Source organism: Pygocentrus nattereri, chromosome 7 (genome assembly GCF_015220715.1).
Source record: "Pygocentrus nattereri isolate fPygNat1 chromosome 7, fPygNat1.pri, whole genome shotgun sequence".
Classification (NCBI taxonomy): Eukaryota; Metazoa; Chordata; class Actinopteri; order Characiformes; family Serrasalmidae; genus Pygocentrus; species Pygocentrus nattereri.
Window position 1 is genome coordinate 40,572,435 of NC_051217.1, and position 22,183 is coordinate 40,594,617.

At 38.1% G+C, this 22,183-nt stretch overlaps 3 protein-coding genes across 3 annotated transcripts; all 3 read right to left on the minus strand.

Moving 5' to 3' along the window:
* Nucleotides 1–289: 289 nt before the first annotated feature.
* Nucleotides 290–3,526, minus strand: LOC108434066 (extracellular calcium-sensing receptor-like). Its single transcript, XM_017708980.2, has 6 exons — nt 3,312–3,526; nt 2,882–3,173; nt 1,944–2,735; nt 1,610–1,834; nt 1,367–1,490; nt 290–1,197 (listed from the first exon to the last, which is right to left on the minus strand). Exons 1-6 carry the CDS (start codon nt 3,524–3,526, stop codon nt 290–292), a joined length of 2,556 nt encoding a protein of 851 aa, XP_017564469.2.
* A 3,415-nt stretch (nt 3,527–6,941) lies between these two features.
* Nucleotides 6,942–10,133, minus strand: LOC108434067 (extracellular calcium-sensing receptor-like). Its single transcript, XM_017708981.1, has 6 exons — nt 9,919–10,133; nt 9,431–9,722; nt 8,523–9,314; nt 8,181–8,408; nt 7,978–8,101; nt 6,942–7,849 (listed from the first exon to the last, which is right to left on the minus strand). Exons 1-6 carry the CDS (start codon nt 10,131–10,133, stop codon nt 6,942–6,944), a joined length of 2,559 nt encoding a protein of 852 aa, XP_017564470.1.
* Nucleotides 10,134–18,535: 8,402 nt separating this feature from the next.
* LOC108434068 (extracellular calcium-sensing receptor-like) lies at nt 18,536–22,139 on the minus strand. Its single transcript, XM_037540131.1, has 6 exons — nt 21,925–22,139; nt 21,479–21,770; nt 20,494–21,285; nt 20,096–20,323; nt 19,884–20,007; nt 18,536–19,443 (listed from the first exon to the last, which is right to left on the minus strand). The coding sequence occupies exons 1-6, from the start codon at nt 22,137–22,139 to the stop codon at nt 18,536–18,538; spliced, it is 2,559 nt and encodes an 852-aa protein (XP_037396028.1).
* Nucleotides 22,140–22,183: the final 44 nt, after the last annotated feature.

A 22,183-nucleotide genomic window follows, 5' to 3' on the forward strand; every position in this document is an offset into this window, starting at 1 on the left:
TTTAGCCCTTTTCTCAGATTTATCACAGTTGTACATATAGAAAACCTCAGAACCTCAGAATGCCACTGTTTATTTAGAATAGCAAATTAAATGGCTATATGTATGTCATAATCTATTAGTAGTAATTATTATGAATAAAAAATCACTAGGTTTCTCTAAAATATTCTCAACAAACCTTTCTCATTGATTCTGTTTACATCTCAGAGATTAAGTTATGCTAAGTTTTTCATATTCCTTTTTAAGATGTGTTTTAAAATGTTTTGCATTTAGTTATTCATGAACATTCACCTTACTTATCTGGCACTTTATTCATAATTAGTTTTTTAGTGTTCTTTTCTGGTTTCATTATGATTATGTAACACTTCGGAAAAAAGATACAGAATAACAAACCAAAGCTTGAGGCCAAAATGGCAAATATCTCCACAGCTACAGTGAACTTTCCAGGAGAGCTGACATAAGCTGGGATGAAGGTGATCCACACTGCACAGAATATGAGCATGCTGAATGTGATGAACTTGGCTTCATTAAACTTATCAGGCAGCTTCCGTGCTAGAAAAGCCAAAATAAAACACAAAAGAGCCAGAAATCCTATATAACCCAGCACAGCCCAGAAACCTACTGCTGAACCTAACTGACACTCTAGGATGATCTTTTCCTTGTAGTGCTTTAGATTTTTGAAGGGGAAAGGAGGAGATGTTGTTAACCAAAGCACACAAATAAGGACCTGTATGAGAGTGAAAGCAAGAACACTGAGTCTCTGCTGTGGAGGCCCAAACCATTTCATGACATTACTGCCTGGAAGTGTAGCTCTGAAGGCCATTAACACCACTATTGTTTTCCCCAGAACACAGGAGATGCAGAGGACGAAGGTGATCCCAAACGCTGTGTGACGCAGCACACAGGACCACTCAGAGGGCTGACCAATGAAAGTAAGTGAACAGAGGAAACACAGAGCCAGAGAGAAAAGCAGCAGGAAGCTCAGCTCTGAATTGTTGGCTTTGACTATCGGGGTGTTTTTATATCTAAAGAATATAATTGCTATTATTATCGTCATAAAGGCACCGATAATTGAAACAGCTGACAGCAAAATTCCCATCGTTTCCTCATACGACAAGAATTCAATTTCCTTCTTTACACATTCATTTCTGTGTTGATTTGACCAGTAATCTTCATAACATTGTTCACATTTAACTGCGTCTGTCAGAGAGAAATATATTGCATGCATAAGAATAAGGGTGAAATGCAGAGGGACTGTAACTGAAAGAATGTATTCTATATAACGTTGCATTTGTCTTATCTCTTAAAAGATGAAGAAAAGCTTCTAAATTGGAAATAATTTAGACTTAATTATTGTGAATATGTGTACCTGTCATATTACTGATCTCTCCTTCAGCACATGGTATACAGTCAAAGCAGCAGATAGGCTTTCCTTTCTGCACAGCCTTCCTGGTTCCTGGAGAGCAGCTCTCACTGCACACAGACACCGGCATCTATGAACAAAATATAAATATAAGAAATCTAAAGGAACATTTAGTTTGGACATATTTTATAAACTTAATATACAATATACATACTTTATTAAGATGGACATGCAATTCTGTCCCTGTACCTGGCTTGTATTTTGTGCCCACACAACAGAGGCCATTTTTACTGCTAATCGATTATGAGCAGGAAACGAAGAGTCATAATATCCAACTTTGACAAACTCATGATGATTTTCAATAGTTTGCAAGTTTATTACATCATATTTAGATGGAGGGTCCCCATTTTTGTCAAAATAAACCTCTTCGCCCTCTTTGGTTTTGAAGCGCACTCTTTTCAGATGTTCTAGAAACTGAAGAATTGAATAACAACATCTGAAAAAACGTAACACTTGCTTCTCCATAAAAGTACAGCATCAGTACAAGCTTTATAATCTCTGTGTAAATAGATGTTTAACTTACAGTGAGAGGATCAGGCTGCTTCTTTGTAGGACATGTTTGCGTGCAGCCCAGAAGGTTGTGCAGTGTATGGGCAATAGAATATACTGCTTTATAAGCATTATTGAAAACAGGCATCATCGCCATGTCTGTGAATTCATTGTCCATTTCGGACAGTTTCTCCTGTCCTGTGCACACTGTAGTATCTTTTGAGTTATTCTGCACTGAATATTTGCAATGAAATAAAGTCTCCCAGAATTCAGTAAAAATGGCTCTGCCTGCAGATTTCAGTGGTTGTATATCCAAAATGAAGTCCTTCAGACCTGTCACTGTTTTTTTGGGGTAAGCTAGCCCGATGGCTCCTTGCAGTATTTTGTGCTTATCTGTTCTGGCTACAGTTGAATCAGCGATCCAAGCTGCAGTTCCGACCCACTGGTATCCTGTAATGTTGTGCTCATAAAATACGTCGAGCAAAATCTCCCAGTCCCAATAAGAGAGAAATGACACAATCACTCGAGAAGTAGAGCTTTTGATCTGCTGAATCATTCTCAGCACTTTTTCTTGTGAGTAGGTTCTAATATATGAAAAGGAATATTCAAAGCAAATGCCCAGCTGCTCTGCAGCTTCAATAAATGCAGCCATCCCACTGTTACCATAGTCATCATCTCTTCTTATTGCACCCACCCAGGTCCAGCCAAACTGCTTGACCATGTCTGCCAGTGCTCTGCTTAGGTAGTAATCACTGGGAACAGTGCGCAAAAACGTGGGATATATTCTTTTGTCACTGAGACACTCGCAGGTGGAATCATGACTGATCTAAAAACAGATCCACACAGGTCTGTAGGATTATGTTCAATCATAGTTTTGTATGCCAGACATTCACTTCATTTAACAATAAAGGTAAGTTCAGAAAAAAAAAACCTAATGATAAAATGTTTGATAAAAACTGATTCAATTCTTACTACGGGAATGTTGAAAGGTCCAACAGTCTTTGCAATAGGCTTAGACACTGTTGTGTATGTCTCACCGATTATGGCTTGTGGCTGTGCTGGCTTTGTGCAGGGCTCATCCAGTGTTGAATTCTCATTTCCATTTACAACTGCCAGAGCCATTTTAACCCCCATTGTTGCTGAACTGCATGTGTCATAGATCTTGTAGCCCAGTGAGACTCCAGGGAGTAAAGATGAGCTGTTGTTGATCTCTTCTATTGCAAAAATCACAGACTGTGAATACTGCATTGCTCTGAAATCAAGACTGGATTAGGGGAAAAAAGATATACACAGATGTTTAAGGATAACATGTTGAACTGTAATTACTACTGTCTAATTTAACGGCTGAAAATAGTACCTATTCATTCAATGTATGAAAATCTCACTTTGTCTTTGTACTTACCTCACACATTTCAGTGGTGATGGCTTCACCATATAGGACACTTCTGTGATTTCCCAAGTCTTGTGGAAGGGAAAAATCACTCCAATTATAATGTCCCCATCCTTTGAAAGTAGTGGATAAACAGGTTCTCCTTGCAGGCTACAGAACGTCCCATTTGTTCTGAAAACATTGATGATGACCATTACTATATGCAAGATATTTAAGACAGACTCCATCCACCCATTCAACTACTAAGTAGTGATAATGACTGAGCGTGTGTGAGGATGGTTTGTTCAGCTGGTTGGAGAGCAAGTTTTTGTGGTATTTATAAAGAAATGCAAATTCTCTACGGGACCATTACTCTGACGAGTTGCAGTCAAAGGAGGTGTGACTTTCAAATGTTAGCAGCTCTAATGAGAAATAGGTTGGCTCCATTTTTCTTGTGCCTATTATACCTTTTTATTGTTTTTGGTGCATTGTTTTTTTTTTGTAATATTTCATTAAAAACAGTAATTTTTTGCTTTTTGTTTAATTTGAATTCTCATTGTTGATACTTTAAGAATCTCTGTGTAGTCCTTTTTTTATATCATGCTTATTTGTAAAACCAACAATTTTAGTCAAATATCCAAACGTCCAACCCATCTTTCTTAAAGGAAAATAAATGTTTATTTAAATATCTGCATTTTTACTGTACTATTATAAACAAATTACAGTCAATGAAAGTTTGTCTGTTGGAAATTGATTCTGTTATGATTGTGCCATGGAGTTTGTGCTGGTTTTCTTACTTAACTTCATAAGTTCCTTAAGCACAGTCCATATTGGGCTTTATTGCTTCCTGCAAAAGCCTGTGTGTTGATTTTACATAACAGCTCTAAAGAAAAAATATGATGGGAAAATCTGATTGTGTGCCTGAGTAAGCGATTCCAGCTTTTTGCTGTTTTACTGGACTTACCTTGACTACCTTGTCCGTTGTTACCTTGTCTGGTATGTGACCAGCCATATGCTTAGGTTATCTGGTTGCACAATTGTGTCAGATCCTCTACTGTCCAGTGAGCCTGTGATTGTTGTATTTTTCACTTATTAATGTGCCAGATGTTTCAGTGGTGACAAGTCTGGACTGCAGGCAGGCCAGTTTAGCACCCAGGCTATTTTAATATGGAGTAATTCTGTTGCAGTACATACAGAATGTGGTTTGATATTGTCTTGCTGAAATAAGCAAATATTTTAAAAAAGATGTCATCTGGATGGCAGCACATATTGCCAGGACATGTATACATCATTCAGCATTACTGCTGCCTTCACAGATGTGCACGTCACTCATGCCATGCTCACTAATGCACCCCATACCATCATGAATACTGGCTTTTGACTTGGGCACTGATAACAAGCTGGGTGGTCTTTAGCCCAGAGGGCACAGTGTCCATAATTTCCAAAAATAATTTCAAATGTTGATTTGTTGGACCACAGGACACTTTTTCACTTCCCCTCAGTCCATTTTAAATGAGCACAGGCCCAGAGAAGGTGGCAGTGTTTCTGGATTCTGTTTGTTTATGGTTTCTTCTTTGCATTTTAAAGTTTTAACTTGTATTCTTGGATGCAGTGATGAGCATAGGCAGTGATTTTGAGAAGTCATTCTGAGCCCATGCAGTGATTTTCACGACAGAATCATATATGCTTTAAAGCAGTGTTGTCTAAGGGCATAAAAGATCATGGCCAGCTATACTGGCTTTTGGCCTTGACCCTTGCATACAGAATTTTTTCCAGATTCTCTGAATCTTATAATGTTATTATGTACTGAATTGTTGCACTATTTTCCTGCATCATCTTTCACAGATTGATAACCCCCCCCCCCCACACACACATTTTTACTTCTGAAAGACTCTTCTCTGGGATGCTTTTTATACTCGATCGTGTTACTGACCTGTTGCCAATTAACCACCAGGTGTGCTTTTTAGAATTATACAAATTTACCAATCTTTTGTTACCCTGTCCCAACTTTTTTGGAAAGTGTTGTTGGCATCAAATTCAAAATGGACATATATTTTTCAACACTTGATGTTGTCTTTGTACTATTGTCAATGAAATACAGGGGTTAAATGGTTTACACATCATTGCAATTTGTTTTTATTTCCATTGTGCACAGCATCACAACTTTTTTGGAAATAAAAAAAAAACATTTGTTGTACTTATGCTGAGATCCTAACATAGATCATACTGTGGATAAAAACACCAGAGCTTGAGAGAGATGGTCAAGAGCATGGTAGCATGAACTCAAGACTGAGTGGACAGCTGCGTGTGAGCACTTCTTAAGTATGGTGGTGAACAACTGATAGCATTCACCACTAATGAGCCTGGTTCACTTCCTCCCTCTGGTGGCCCGGGGTGGCCTAGCAGGAGGTGGGACATTACAGCCAGTGACATAGTCCCTTTTCTGCCACGTGAGAACCTGAAAGGATTTAAAACTCCAGGCAGTGTAGCTCTCTGCTTCCAATACACACAAACCTCTAGAGAAGGCACCATACAATGAGAAACAGTGCATTTCCTGTTTGTGCTTTTGGTAATGGTAGTTATCTGTTAATTTACCTAATTATAGCTACTAGAATTATCTAAATGCTAAATAATTGTTCAAATAAATGATCAGCGTTCAAATATGTGGAAAAGTAGACATACATTTTTCATACATTACAACAGTTTCTTTCTCTGGGTAATTTTCTCTGGTAAAACTATGAACCTGTAGATAAACTATACAGTGTAGTTTATGTTACTGAATCTGTTTTCACAGGTATAGATCCTCTAGATGAATGAGGATGTCCCTTTAAGGCCCAGACACCATGCATTGTCTTGGTGGTATTTCCTTGTAACTGCCTATGATGTTGGGTCAGGTTAGAGTAGGGTCTCTGGGTGGATTTGCAGTTCCAAGGAGTCTTTAGAGTGTCTACCTTCTTTTGCCTACCTCTAATCCTGCGCCAGCCAGATCACACACTTGTTCTTCACTTTTGTTACATTCCAGGAGCTGCAAGTTATACATTCGAACTAAGACTTCTTTGTCTTTGTTGTAGTATTTATTCCTTATAATTGCTCCCCAGATCTAGCAAATAAAGTTCTCCAACTTAGTTAGCTCTCTGCACTTGTTACAGAACCCCTACTCATCCCTGGTCCTGCTCCACTGTCATCCCTTTTTCCTCTTTTGTTGTTGACTAACTAAAAGGAACCACCTAGGAACACAGTTCACTAGATATTGTTTTGGGCCAGCAACACCACCACAGCAGTCCCATGATAGTGAGTATTGTGTTGGTGTTAGTGTATTAAGCAGTACACCATGGCTGGGATTTGAGAATATATACATAGATATTTTTTCCTACTGCTTTTTTCATGAAACAGTTGGAAATAGCAACAGATTAATATATAAGTATTTCCAGGTTGTTGTGAACATTTATGGTAAAACATTAAAAAGAATTGCAGAATTTAAGAATTGCAAACCTAAGCTTAGGCCAAGAAAGCTAGCATCTCCAGATTATTATTTTTTTATTATTGTTTTTTAGATAATATATTGAAATGTTAACCAGAAACAACTACAGTTGCATGTGTCATATAAATTATATGGGGGAATATTAATAACATACAATGATTAACCTATAGATTTCTTTTAGGTCAATTGACTGGTAATTTACCCATAATTTGTTTTTTCGTGTTCTTTTCTGGTTTCATTATGATTATGTAACACTTTGGGAGAAAGATACAGAACAGCAAACCAAAACTTGAAGCCAAAATGGCAAATATCTCCACAGCTACAGTGAACTTTCCAGGAGAGCTGACATAAGCTGGGATGAAAGTGATCCAAACTGCACAGAATATGAGCATGCTGAATGTGATGAACTTGGCTTCATTAAAGTTATCAGGCAGCTTTCGAGCCAAAAAAGCTAAAACAAAACACAGTAGAGCCAATAGCCCTATATAACCCAGCACAGCCCAGAAACCTACTGCTGAACCTAACTGACATTCTAGAATGATCTTTTCTTTGTAACGCTTTAGATTTTTGAAGGGGAAAGGAGGAGATGTTGTTAACCAAAGAGCACAAATAAGGACCTGTATGAGAGTGAAAGCAAGAACACTGAGTCTCTGCTGTGGAGGCCCAAACCATTTCATGACATTACTGCCTGGAAGTGTAGCTCTGAAGGCCATTAACACCACTATTGTTTTCCCCAGAACACAGGAGATGCAGAGGACGAAGGTGATCCCAAACACTGTGTGACGTAATACACAAGACCACTCAGAGGGCCGACCAATGAAAGTAAGTGAACAAAGAAAACACAGAGCCAGAGAGAAGAGCAACAGGAAGCTCAGCTCTGAGTTGTTGGCTCTGACTATCGGGGTATTTTTATATCTAAAGAATATGATTCCTATTATTATTGTCATGAAAGCACCAGTAATAGAAACAGCTGTTAACAAAATACCCATAGTTTCCTCATATGACAAGAATTCAATTTCCTTCTTTATGCATTCATCCCTGTGTGGATTTGACCAGAAGTCTTCATAACATTGTTCACATTTAATTGAATCTACCACAGAAGAAAATAGAGAAAAATACAGTTAGAACCGTGTAACATATGCTGGAAAAATAATTGAATCTTGTGATCAGAATAATACAGACAGTAGGTCATGTGTTTTCTTTTTGTGATAAGTGTACCTGTCATATTACTGATCTCTCCTTCAGCACATGGTATACAGTCAAAGCAGCAGATAGGCTTTCCTTTCTGCACAGCCTTCCTGGTGCCTGGAGGGCAGCTCTCACTGCACACAGACACCGGCACCTGGTCAAGGAAAATATTCACTTACCTAAAATTGTCTGTTTTTTTGAGACCAGGTTGCAACTTTGTTCCTTGTACTCACCTGATTGCTATTTTGTGCCCACACAATAGAGACCATGTTTACTGCTAATCGATTGTGAGCAGAGAAAGAGGAGTCGTAAAGTCCAACAGTGACAAATTCATGCTGGTGTTCTTTACTCGTCTGCCAGTTTATTATCTCATATTTTGCAGCAGGGTCACCATTTTTATCAAAATAAACCTCTTCGCCATCTTTGATTTTGAAACGCACCATTTTCATGTGTTCTAGAAACTGACAAAGTAGAGGAAAGACTTTATGTAATAAATAAATATTACATCATTCAAAAAGTGGTGGAAAATTCAGCTGCCTATGTGTAAATCAGTGCTTATCAAACATTAAACTCACAGTGGGAGGATCAGGCTGCTTTTTTGTTGCACATGTCTGTGTGCAGTCAAGAAGATTGTGTAGAGTATGGGCAACAGCATAAACTGCTTTATACACGTTGCTGAAAATGGGCATCAGTGACATGTCTGTGAATGTGTTTTCCACATCAGACAGTTTCTCTTTGCCTGTGCACACTGGTAAGTTCTCAGTGTCATTCTGTAGTGCATATTTACACTTGAACAGAGCCTCCCAGAATTCAGTAAAAATGGCACTGCCTGCAGATTTCAGTGGATGTATATTCAGAATAAAGTCCTTCAGACCCGTCACTGTTGTTTTGGGGATAGCAAGCCCTATGGCTCCTTGCAGTACGTTGTACTTATCCAATGCAGCCAGTTCTGGATCAAAGATCCAGGCCTCCGTTCCCACCCACTGGTATCCAGTGACATTGTGTTCAAAAAAGACATGCACCAGAATCTCCAAGTCCCACGTGTCAAGAAACCCCACTATTACTCGAGAAGTAGAGCTTTTAATTTGTTGAATCATTCTCAGCACTTTTTCTTGTGAGTAGGTTCTAAAGAATGGAAGGGAATATTCTAAGCAAATGCCCAGCTGCTCTGCAGCTTCAGTAAATGCAGCCATCCCACTGTTACCATAATCATCATCTCTTCTGATTGCCCCCACCCACGTCCAGCCAAAGTGCTTGACAATCTCTGCCAGTGCTCGGCTCTGGTAGTAATCACTGGGAACAGTGCGGAGAAATGAGGGATATTTCCTTTTATCACTGAGACACTCACAGGTGGCATAGTGACTGATCTAAAACAGATTCACATGGATGTTTCAATCAGTTTCCTCAGTCGGGATTCATGTTTTCAAATAATCCCATATGTTAACAATAATTATAGGTTGCTAAAAATGGAATGAATTCTTACTACAGGAATGCTGAAAGGTCCGATACTCATTGCGATAGCCATCGACACTGATGAGTATGTCTCGCCGATTATGCCTTGCACCTGTGCTGGCTTTGTGCAGGGCTCATTCAAGATTGAGTCCTCATTTCCATTAATAAGTGCCATAGCCATTCTGACCCCCATCGCTGTGGAGCTGCATGTGTCATAGATCTTGTAGCCCAGCGAGACACCAGGCAGTAAAGAAGAACTGTTGTTGATCTCCTCTATAGCATAGATCAAGGACTGTGAAAACTGGAACGCTCTGAAATCAAGACTGCAAAAATACTCATTCAAATTCACGAATCATTCAATTTCATTCGTGTATGAAAAGAAAACATCAACATTATGAATCAGCATCACTGTTGTATATTTGTTGATTCATCAACTGTTGTGTAGTTGTGGATTGTAGAACATAATTTAATAAATTACACATTCATGAAATGTAATGCTGAATTTCCGATGCTGCTTACCTCAGACATTTGACAGAAGGTGGCTTTATCATATAGGACAAGTCTGTGATCTCCCATCTGCTGTGGAAGGGAAAAATCCCCCCAAAAATGATATCGCCTTCCTTTGATAGTTGTGGGTATACAGGCTCTCCTCGCAGACTACACAAAGTGCCATTTGTGCTGGAAAAATTGATGATGGCCATCACCACATGCAAAAGAGCAAAGATAGACTCCATCCACTCATCGAACTGTTCAGTGTAATGAATGAGTGTGTTGAAATGATAATTAAAAATGTGCCAGGTCTGTTGTTTCAGATGACTGAACGGGTAGATTTGTGGTATATATACAGTTTGAGAGGCACATCCTTTATTGAAAAAGTAATGTTGAGACAGGGAAAGGAGGTGTGACTTTATAAAATGATTGGCACATATATGTAAAACACGTCACCTTATTTTGTGGGTTGTCCTGTGATTTCTAATGGCTGTATGTTTTTTTTGTTTTGTTTTGGTTTTTTTTGTTGCTTTTCCTGTGAATCCTGTATTCATAATACTTTACAAATGCATTTATAAGTCATTATGTGAAATACCTTATGTATATACCGTGTGATGTCAGATGTAAGCTTTAAAGTGCTTATATAGGTTTTATAGTTATGTGCATTTTTTAAATAAAATATGAGTAAATAATTCAGTATTTATGTTTCAGAATGCATTATAATATCTGTCATCATAACAAGTATGAATGTTGTTTAGCACTATAACACACTATAACAATCATTATGTCCCCCAACAGTTATGGGAGAGGTAGAAGATTCTGTGTGGAGTAAGACAATAAGGGCTTAACTTTTATGTGTGGTGGAAATTTGATTGAGTTAGTAACTGTAAGATACTGCTGGACTGTCTGCCTACAGGTGCCAGACATGCTTTATGTTAGTCTGTACATAACAATAGTAACATCAGCTACGACTTTAAACTAGCTTTGCTAATTCACGCCTTAAACAGTTCTTGAAATTGAAAGACAGAGCAGACTAATATATATATGTATATATATATATATATATATATATATATATATATGACCTGTATTACAAGTTAGATGTGCTAACCTCACTTAAAGCCTGTAACAGCCAGGCAAAAAGTTCTATAAACTGGTATAGTACATTACAACATTAGTGTCTATAATGATGTTATTAACTGAAACCTGGCTTTATGAAGTCAATATTCTGTTGCTGTTATAACGTATTATGCCGGTCATTAAGAGATATTATTCAACTCCTTAAGAAATATTATGCAAGCTTATATCAGGTACATAATAAGGTATGCAATATAACTCTTTAAAATGCATTCCAACTTTATTATGAATGTAGGATTTATCTAAGATGTTCTAAAGTCCATGTCATCATGGTTTCAAATATGCATATTCTTGTTTTAAAAGTAAAGGTCTGCCACAGAAAAAGCACTTACCAGTCTTATATATATATATATATATATATATATATATATATATATATATATATATACACACATGTATATGAAATACTAATATATACCAATCTGTGTGATTCATCCCTACATATTTGAGCCTCCCATGCAGAAAAATAACTTTGCTCTTCTCGACTGCTGTCAGAATGAGTAAAAAGGTTAATGCATAAATGGTCATTTTAGAGATCACATTTTGCAGATAATATATGGATGTATGGATATATAGATGGATATATAGAATATATGGATATATAGTTGGTTGGATAGTGTAGTGGTTAACACCTCTGCCTTCTACACTGTAGACTGGGGTTCAATCCCCCACCAAGGCACGCACCCTACACTATACCAATAAGAGTCCTTGGGCAAGACTCCTAACACCACCTTTGCCTTCCTGTGTAAAATGATCAAATTGTAAGTCGCTCTGGATAAGAGCGTCAGCCAAATGCCATAAATGTAAATGTAGATGGACCTATCATGTCTGGGATTTGAATGCTCAGCAGCACTGTCTCTTAGATCTGTAACCTGTAGCTTACTAGCTTACTGCCAGGCTGTGCTTCTGAAAGGGCAGTCACTCAAGCTCCTGTTATGAGTTGGCATGGTCACATTTGTGGACACAGTGGACAGATTTCCTGTGTGTTTTATTTTGTGCCACATGTACAGTACAGTCGCAGGGAACTACTGTGAGCTTTAAAGTTAGTTGAGTAGCTAATGTTTTAGCTTTTTATTCTTATGGTAGGATCCAGCAACAAGTGACTAATATAAGTGGGAAGCATCATCTAGCTACACAACAATGGTGTAATAAGCCTTCATAACAAGCACTGTTACCACATTTAAATAGACTTAAATAATCTACTTGCTAAGAATTTTAGCTGGGAATTGGTGATTTAGGAGAGCAGTGATTTTTAGCTAATGTATACATATTGCTAACTCTAAACCTGGATTTAGTCCTGGTCAACACAGCAGAAAAAATGTCAGATAAATCATTTTTAAAAATCTGTCAACAAATTAAGCCATCACCACACTACAAACAAAAAAGATAACTGTTGAAAGAAAATCATGAAAATTATATGGCCTTTGAAAATGTTGTGTTATTTCTGCTGTGGAACTCAAACAATCTCCTAAAGTGTTGAATTCAAATAAGGCCTTTTGGATAAAGGCACAATGGTTTTGTTTTGCCTTTTTATGTGAGCCTGGGATGCCATGCTCAAGGATATGTATTCAGATTTTTTATTATACCAGCAAATCCTGCTGTTACAGGTGTATACCTCCCTCTGCTGGACATAAATTCTGTCTTTCAGAATTCCTGGTAACCTTTGCCATGGCTGAAACAGAAAAAAAATATTTGTTGCTTCTTAGCTTGACGTTACACCAAAAATCTATTTAAATATCTTATGGTTCAATTAAATAAAAGATTCAAAAGCACACAATTCACAGTTTTTGGTACCCCAAACAAAGTTCAACATTCATGTTTTGTAAGCACATGTAAGTGTTTTGGAACTGCTATAAAATTAGACTTTTTGTCTTATTTGGAAAATAAGTTTCAAATAATTGGACCTATGGGGAACGAATAAAAGTGCTGCACACAGTGAAGAAGATACAACTCAGGTTCTAAAAAAGTTAGAACACTATGCAAAATTATAATACAGATCATTTAAACCCTTTCATTTCATTGATGATAGTACAAAGGCAATAAATCAATGATACAGAAAATGTATTATTTTTAAGAAATATGTGGCTATTTTGTATTTGATGGTGTCCTGTGTCCAGTAAATCAAAATTATAAATTCTTTTTGGAAATGATAGACACAGCATCCTCTGAGCTAATAAGGAGAGGGACCATCCTGCACCTTATCAGTGCACGGTTCAAAAGCCAGCATCCATAATGATATAGGGATGCATTAGTACACATGACTTATATTTGTGAATGTTTGTGAAGACACCATTAATTCTAAATGAACACAAGGAAGGGAAAGAACCATTACATCAGACAACGTGACAAGTGGACTAGACAAACGTTGACTGAAACAAAGGGCTAGATAAAGGCTAAAACAAATAGGGAACACCTGGGAGAGGGTGGACATGGAGACTATCAACAAGTGAGGATACTAATAGGGAAAGCGAGGAAAGGGTGAAGCACAAGAACCAAAACACAAGCACATGGCAGAAAGCACATGGCTTCAAAACAAAGCAAGTAACAGACACAGGAGCAAGGGGAAACTGTGACAGAACCCCACTCCTAACGCACAGCTCCCAAGGTGTGAATAACAAGCCATCTGACGTAGAAGCTGGGTAAAAGGAGGAACCAGAAAAAACATGAAACTTGACCAAACAGGAGACTAGACAGGAAACAGGACAATTAAACTGGGCATGGGACTGGACAAGAGACTGAATAACAGAGACAGAGACTATGAGAGTAACAGGGACAGGTATAGTGATCAGAAGAGGGACAGATGCAAATCTAGAGTTGGACACAAAAACAGTAACGTCAACAGGCTTAAACATTCTAACAGAAACAAGAACAGAAGCAAAATGTGGGGTAAAACACTGTCACGACACAAGAGGAAGCATAGACTGAAAGTTCTTAGGTTGGGCAGTGGACTGCAAGAGCTGCCAGACAGGAGACTGCAAGGGTGACCAGGGCACGGGAACAGGAACAGGAGCTGCCTGGGGCACAGAAACTCTCGAAGCTGGCACTGGAACATGGTGGGGAGCCAGCAATGGCTGCAGTGATGTTCGCGGAGGTAGTCGGGCCTGCTGCTCAGCAGCCACCAACAGTCCTGGTGCTGCTGGACTGGCTACACCCTCACTGCCATTATAGCCACAGCGTTTGTGCTTCCGCTTCAAGAGATTGCCTGATAGCTGGTTGAGGGAGCTGGGGAGGCTTGAGCAGTCATGGCTTGCTGCTGGGCGATACACCGGTCAGAGTCTGAGTCCCTTGGAGCCCATCAAAATTACCCTCCAGGGAAACCGGCTCTCTCCCCATCCAGGATGGTGGAGATGTGGGCTGAGAGCAAGGTGGCCCTCTCACCCCCACCAGAGAAAAAAGGCTGAAGCTGGCGAAGCAAATGGTATCCCTGCTGAAGCTTAAGCTCATTCTCCTCAAGGAGCTTCTTTTGTACTTTGAACAAGCTTGCTACATCCATTTTAAATGGTCTGGTCAACTGTCATGTATGGAACAAGCAAGGAGGCTGGATATAAAGGTTTCATCATCATCATCATAAGTGTGAGCAGACTTTATTAATCAAAACAAACTAGCAAAGTACAACAAGTACTACAAGGCTTAAACAAAGAAACACAAATATCAAACGAAACACAATGTAAGGAAAGAACCACTACATTAGACAAAGTGATGAGTGGACCAGACAAACACAGTCTGAAACAAAGTGCTAGATAAATGCTACAACAAATGGGGAACACCTGAGGCTGAGACTACGGACAGGTGAACATACCAGTAGGGAAGAGAGGAGCACAAGATACAAGCACATGGCAGAAAGCACATTGCTACAAAACAGAGCAAGTAACAGATACAGGAACAACGGGAAACCATGACATCTCCAGCTTGTTCTTATTATATTTTTGGTAACACTTTACGATGTTGTTTCATAGTTAATAAGTAACTAAGCAGGAACAAAATAGTAGTGCAGCATTAAGACTTAAGTAACTACCAACTACTAGTTAACTATTTGGTAGCTAACAGTGAACTAATGATAAGGGTAGTTCACTATTAACTAAACAATAACTACTGAGTCTCATAGAGTATTACTTAGTAACTATGGTTTCTTAGAATACTAGAGAACTACTTATAAATATATGAGTAGTTTTACTAATGAACTAGGAGTTAAACTAGTTGATCCGCTGTGGCGACCCCTAAAGGGAGCAGCCGAAAGAAGAAGAAGACTAATGAACTAGGAGTTAATGATGATCAGGAACAGTATTATAAAGGGAAAGACATGGTATCTCTTTACTAATGAGATACCATTTTAGACAGAGCCACAGTCTCCAAACCATACATCATAGCAGGACGCACTACTGTCTTGTAAACCTTCCCTTTCACTCTTGCTGCTATCCTTCTGTCACACATCAGCCCTGACACCCGTCTCCACCCACTCCATCCTGCCTGCACCCTCTTCTTCACCTCTTTTCTACACTGTCCATGTAATGTAGTACAAATAATGTTAATAAATAAATTTTGAGAAAAGTAAGAATAAATAAGTTGTTTGCTTGTATTTATTTGTCCTTTTTATTTGTGAACAGTCTAAATGTGAAAATATTCCTGAATTAGGTAGCTATATCATAGAAAATAATCAGTCATCACTGCTGAAGGAGTCTGAGAGCTTGTCCTATTCTGCATTATAACTTTGATCATAGATTATTTCATTTTCCTTCTTCCCTAAACACTATTTGGAATCACTGCCTAAGGTCAACTAAATGTAAACCAAAACACTTACATTCATTTTTTATTATCAAATGAAAACATTCTGATCTACCCAGTTAGGTCATCATGGAAACATCAATTAGACTTTATTTGAAATAAAATACAGGGTCTTAAAGTAAATTGTGGGCCTGTGTAAATTGTCTGTAGGTCAAGTCTTCTCCATAGTCCTGACAGAAAAAAATGTAGGGGAAAAATGTTTTTCATGCAGATACACCAAATATGTACTTATTTAAGTACATCTTAGTCAGTGCTTTTTAACAAGTCTTCTATCACAACAATCTAATACTACTACTATTGGTGATGATGATGATGATTATTATTATTATTATTATTATTGTAGTAGTAGTAGTACAAATACATAGAGGTTTTGATATTTACTCTAGCAGACCATACTGTGATCAGTCTCAGGTTTCAGACTTTGAAATACATTAGAAATAAAAAAAATCCCTAAAGAAATAATGTATTGTCATACAAAAGTCTTCATAAATCATTTTTTAAAAAGTAAGAGTAAAAAGTCGGTTATTGAGTCCTTTTTCATTTGTGAACAGTCCAAATGTGAAAAGATTCCTGAGTTAGCTAGCTGCATCATTAAACATAAATCCAGATTTTGAATTAATTTATTTGGGTGTGGATTTATTGGATTTATGGTCATTTTGTATGACAGTACATCATTTCTTTAGGGATTTTTTTTATTTCTAATGTATTTCACTTTATAATACTGTTGCTGATCACTCCTAGTTCATTAGTAATGAGTTAATTTGTGTTTCACTTTAAAATATAGTTCCCAATAATCATTAACTCCTAGTTCATTAGTCATGAGTTACCATGCATTTCACTTTATAATACTGTTTCTGATCCTCATTAACTGTGTGGCGTTTGCGTGTTCTCCCCGTCTCTGCGTGGGTTTCCTCCGGGTTCTCCGATTTCCTCCCACAGTCCAAAGACATGCAGTTAGGCCAATTGGTCATGCTAAATACTGTAGTATTTTAGTAGTTGTCTCATTTGTAGGCTGATGTGCAAATTGATTCACACTGCCAAATATGAAGATGTGCATTAGCCTTTTAAGGTTTCTGACCAAAACAAGCACATGATGGACACCTGTCAGTACAGTGTGGTGTGATGCCCCAAGGCTTCTCTGAGGATACTTGTTTCTGTGAATAGTAATGGATGATCTCATCTATTATACTGTAGGGACTGCACACTGTGTAGTGTATTTCTCTACTGTTAGAAGTGTTGTAATACACTCCATCAGTTATCAGTTCACCAGGACCCTTCTAAGACTTAGCCATTGAGCAATTAATGTTGAATTTATCAGTAATGAGTAGTTATTCTAAAACCCTAGGTATTAAGTAATTGTCTATGAGACTCTAATCATGAGTTCACTATTACCTATTGCACAGTTAACTAGTAGTCCCTGGTAGTTCATAGAATTTGATTGTGTTAATGAAGCACTACTCATTAATTCCTGCTTAGTTCCTGAGTTGTAATTTAGTGTCTCTACTCTTACTGTTGCTTAATATAAAAGAATCACATCATGTACCTGAGAGAGGGGTACTTCTGTCATGGACCACTCTTCTTCTGTTGCCTCATGCCCCAGTATATGCCATCAAACCTCCACCTGCAGTGATAATGCCCCTTGGTGGACAAGGAAGTCATGTCATACCCCAAAAAGTGCTACCATGTTATGTTCTTGATGGTACTATCTATGAAATTAGGTGGTCTCTGGTGAGTCTCTTGTATCATTGGCTCCTAATGGTGTCTACCTGCTTTTGTGTACCTCTTGTACAATACTACCCACTGTTTTTATCAAGCTTCAATAACTATGTTATACAGAAGGGCTCCACTCCCCTTTCTAGCTCATTTCTTTCACTGCCATGCCATTGTTGCCATAGATGTTGTCACTTATGACTGCTATCCAGACCCCTCTTTCAGTAACTTCACTAACTGAGTCAGTGCTCTGAACCTTCACTCTTCTGTTGTCCTTTTCTAATCACGTTCTCCATATTTCTTGTTGTCTACAGGTGTACCTTTTTACAATTATTTTCTTGTAAATATTTTGTTTTGTGTGTGTTTTAAATGTGTTTAAACCAAATTGTGTTGTTTTACAAAATGAATCTGTAAACAATACTTAAAAATGGACTTTATTGTTTTCCTAGAAAGACAAAGCATTTACTCAGATGCATCTAAACCTTTGAATAGAATTTTGTGAGTTGCCAGTTTACTAGAATGACCTACCCTGTCCATTTTAACACATAGATTTACGAAACAGGTGCACTTTGTAGTTATACAATAACTGACTGTAGCTCATCTATCACTATACACAATTTGCCACCCCTTATCCTGCCCTTCATTGGAAAAGGACCACAATATATTGGTTGGGGCTATGGACCATTCCCAGCACTGCAGCACCAACATAGTAATCCCAAGTAAATTAAGAATTGTGCTGGTGCTAGTGTGTTAGGGGCAGTATCATTTCTGGCTATACCAATATCCAGGCAACTGTGATCTTGTCATCATAAACTGGCCACAGACAAAGGACTTGAGAAAAACTAAAAAAAAATTATACATAGACAAGATGCTGTGTGTTTATATTATTGCAAATTTCCTGCAAACTACTACCATAAAAAAACAGAGGAAAATTTTAATTGTTACAGCAAATTATATATTTCAAATAAAATATTAGCCAGAATATGTTTACAGTAATTATGGGTTTGTTGGGTGTAGCTCACTTAGCTAACACTTTTCCCATAATTTGCTTTTTAGTGTTCTTCTCTGGTTTCAGTATGATTATATAACACTTTGGAAGAAAGATACAAAACAGTAAACCAAAGCTTGAGGCCAAAATGGCAAATATCTCCACAGCTACAGTGAACTTTCCAGGAGAGCTGACATAAGCTGGGATAAAGGTGATCCAAACAGCACAGAATATGAGCATGCTGAATGTGATGAACTTGGCTTCATTAAAGTTATCAGGCAGCTTCCGAGCCAGAAAAGCCAAAATAAAACACAAAAGTGCCAAAAGACCAATATAACCCAGTACAGCCCAGAAACCTATAGTTGATCCTAAATGACATTCTAATATGATCTTATCCTTGTAGTAGTGCATGTTGTTGTAGGGGAAAGGAGGAGATGTTGTTAACCAAAGAACACAGATAAGGACCTGTATGAGAGTGAAAGCAAGAACACTGAGTCTCTGCTGTGGAGGCCCAAACCATTTCATGACATTACTGCCTGGAAGTGTAGCTCTGAAGGCCATTAACACCACTATTGTTTTCCCCAGAACACAGGAGATGCAGAGGACGAAGGTGATCCCAAACGCTGTGTGACGCAGCACACAGGACCACTCAGAGGGCCGACCAATGAAAGTAAGTGAACAGAGGAAACACAGAGACAGAGAGAAGAGCAGCAGGAAGCTCAGCTCTGAGTTGTTTGCTCTGACTATTGGTGTATTTTTATATCTAAAAAACATTATTGCTATTACTAGGGTAATAAAAGCACCAATTATTGAAACAGCTGTCAACAAAATTCCCATCGTTTCCTCATATGACAGAAATTCAGTTTCCTTCTTTATGCATTTGTCTCTACTTGGATTTGACCAGTAGTCTTGATGGCATTGTGTGCATTTAATCCCATCTGTCAGAGAGAGACAGAGAAAAAAAAATTATATATATATATATATATATATATATATATATATATATATATATATATAAACTACAGATTTAGATGTATAGAGTGAATATGGTAAGAGAATCATTATTGGGTACAGAAAAATTTATGAAGCTACTTTGTACCTCTGTACCTCCCTGTTTCTTAAATCCTGTCCACAAGGAGTTTGGCTGCAGATTTTCATTCCAGCAAAGTATGAAAACACAGACTGAGAACAGACTGAGACTAACTCATGAAACAAATAGAATCAGGTGACCTCTTGCTTGTTTGAAATGAAAACCTGCAACCACAACAGCCCGTTGCAGATAAGATGGATATCATAGACTTACAATAAATCATCATAAAACTTTTTTAGTGATGTGTGTAATGCAGAGAGTATTTTATGTTTATTTCCTGTTTTTCACCTGTCATATTACTGATCTCTCCTTCAGCACATGGTATACAGTCAAAGCAGCAGATGGGTTTTCCTTTCTGCACAGCCTTCCTGGTGCCTGGAGGGCAGCTCTCACTGCACACAGACACCGGCACCTGTGATCAAAGAAATTTCACTTTCCTAAAGCATACATGATATATGCTTCCAGTGAGACCAATATGTCATTTCCTTCTTTTTACTCACCTGATTCGTATTTCGTGCCCATACAACAGATGTCATGTTCACTGCTAATCGATTGCGAGCAGGAAAAGAGGAGTCATAAAATCCAACATTGACAAATTCATGTTGGTGTTCTTTATTTTTCTGCCAGTTTATTATCTCATATTTCGCAGGAGGATCACCATTTTTATCAAAATAAACCTCTTCACCCTCTTTTGTTTGGAAATGCACCCTTTTCAGATGTTCTAGAAACTTACAATATAGAGCAAGACCTATATGTTAAAAATTGTTATAACTTTGAAAAAGTGTTTGTAATGAAAGCTCTATATTCTCCTTAAAAGAAAAGCATTTGTGATTCAAATGTATGTCCAGAGTTCTATGGCCTAAGTGCAAATCAGTGCTTAATCAGACTTTATACTCACAGTGAGAGGATCAGGCTGCTTCTTTGTTGGACATGTTTGCGTACAGCCGAAAAGGTCATGTAGAGTGTGGGCAACAGCGTATACTGCTTTATACACATTTGTGAAAATGGGCATCAGTGACATGTCTGTAAATGTGTTTTCCACCTCAGACAGTTTCTCTTGGCCTGTGCACACAGTTGTATCATCAGAGTCATTCTGTATTTTATATTTACACTTGAACAGAGCCTCCCAGAATCTTGTAAAAATGTCACTGCCTGCAGATTTCAATGGGTGTATATCCAGAATGAATTCCTTCAGACCCGTCACTGTTGTATTCGGAATCGATAACCCTATGGCACCTTGCAGTATGCTGTATTTATCTGCTGTCGCCAGTTCTAGATCAAAGATCCAGGCTTCGGTTCCCACCCACTGGTATCCAGTAACATTGTGTTCAAAAAATGCTTGCACCAAAATCTCCAAATCCCATGTGTCAACAAATCCCACAATCACTCGAGAAGTAGAGCTTTTGATCTGCTCAATAATCCTCAGCACTTTTTCTTGTGAATAGGTTCTAAAAAATGGAAGGGTATATTCTAGACATATACCCAGCTGTTCTGCAGCTTCAATAAATGCAGCCATCCCACTGTTACCATAATCATCATCTCTTCTTATCGCTCCTACCCAGGTCCAGCCAAAATACTTGACCATCTCTGCCAGTGCTCTGCTCTGGTAGTAATCACTGGGAATAGTGCGGAGAAATGAGGGATATTTTTGTTTGCTACTAAGACACTCGCAGGTGGAATAGTGACTGATCTAAAACAGATTCACACAGGTGTATCAGTTGTTATATTCAGTCATGACATTTTTGTATATTGACACTTGGAAAATGACAACATAGTATATAAAGTAAAGTATACCTTAAGTTCAGGGTTGTTGATTTCTAATAATTATTATTACAGTGATTTTTTTTTTTTATTTCATTGATGAAAATTGAATTAATACTTACTACAGGAATACTAAAAGGTCCGATACTATTCGCGATAGCCATCGACACAGATGAGTATGTCTCACCCACTATGGCTTGCACCTGTGCTGGCTTAGTGCAGGGCTCATCCAAGACTGCATTCTCATTTCCATTAACAAGTGCCATAGCCATTCTTACCCCTATTGCTGTGGAACTGCAGGAGTCATATATCTTGTAGCCCAGTGAGATTCCAGGCAGTAAAGAAGAATTATTATTGATCTCCTCTATGGCATAGATCAAGGATTGTGAAAACTGGAAGGCTCTGAAATCAAGGCTAGTCAAAAGCATAAAAGAGAAACACAGATACCTTATTTGAGCAAACGTCTTTAAGCATCATCCATGCTGCACATGTGCGTATTGTTTAGCACCAGGTAATAAAATACATATTCATTCAAAGTGTATGGTACCAACTTTCATACACTGCTTACCTCATGCACTTCGCTGGAGGTGGTTTGACCAAGTAGGACAAATCTGTGACCTCCCATCTGCTATGGAAGGGTAAAATCCCCCCAACTATGATATCACCTTCCTTTGATAGTTGTGGGTATAAAAGCTCTCCTTGCAGGCTACAAAAAGTTCCATTTATTCTGAAAAAATTGATGATGGCCATTACAACATGCAAGAGAATAAAGATAGACTCCATCCCCTTACTGGACTATCAGGTATAATACTTAAGAGTGTGGTAAG

Excerpts from the sequence above, each read along its gene's own strand:
- LOC108434067 (XM_017708981.1), bottom strand. The coding sequence starts at position 10,133 with ATGGAGTCTATCTTTGCTCTTTTGCATGTGGTGATGGCCATCATCAAT. Across the intron at positions 9,723-9,918 it reads CCTTCTGTCAAATGTCTGAG|TCTTGATTTCAGAGCGTTCC; the intron begins GTAAGCAGCATC and ends GTATTTTTGCAG. Across the intron at positions 9,315-9,430 it reads GACCTTTCAGCATTCCTGTA|ATCAGTCACTATGCCACCTG; the intron begins GTAAGAATTCAT and ends AATCTGTTTTAG.
- LOC108434066 (XM_017708980.2), bottom strand. The coding sequence starts at position 3,526 with ATGGAGTCTGTCTTAAATATCTTGCATATAGTAATGGTCATCATCAAT. Across the intron at positions 2,736-2,881 it reads GACCTTTCAACATTCCCGTA|ATCAGTCATGATTCCACCTG; the intron begins GTAAGAATTGAA and ends ATCTGTTTTTAG. Across the intron at positions 1,835-1,943 it reads AGCAGCCTGATCCTCTCACT|TTTCTAGAACATCTGAAAAG; the intron begins GTAAGTTAAACA and ends TCAATTCTTCAG.
- LOC108434068 (XM_037540131.1), bottom strand. The coding sequence starts at position 22,139 with ATGGAGTCTATCTTTATTCTCTTGCATGTTGTAATGGCCATCATCAAT. Across the intron at positions 20,324-20,493 it reads AGCAGCCTGATCCTCTCACT|TTTCTAGAACATCTGAAAAG; the intron begins GTGAGTATAAAG and ends CTATATTGTAAG. Across the intron at positions 19,444-19,883 it reads AGAGATCAGTAATATGACAG|ATGGGATTAAATGCACACAA; the intron begins GTGAAAAACAGG and ends TCTCTCTGACAG.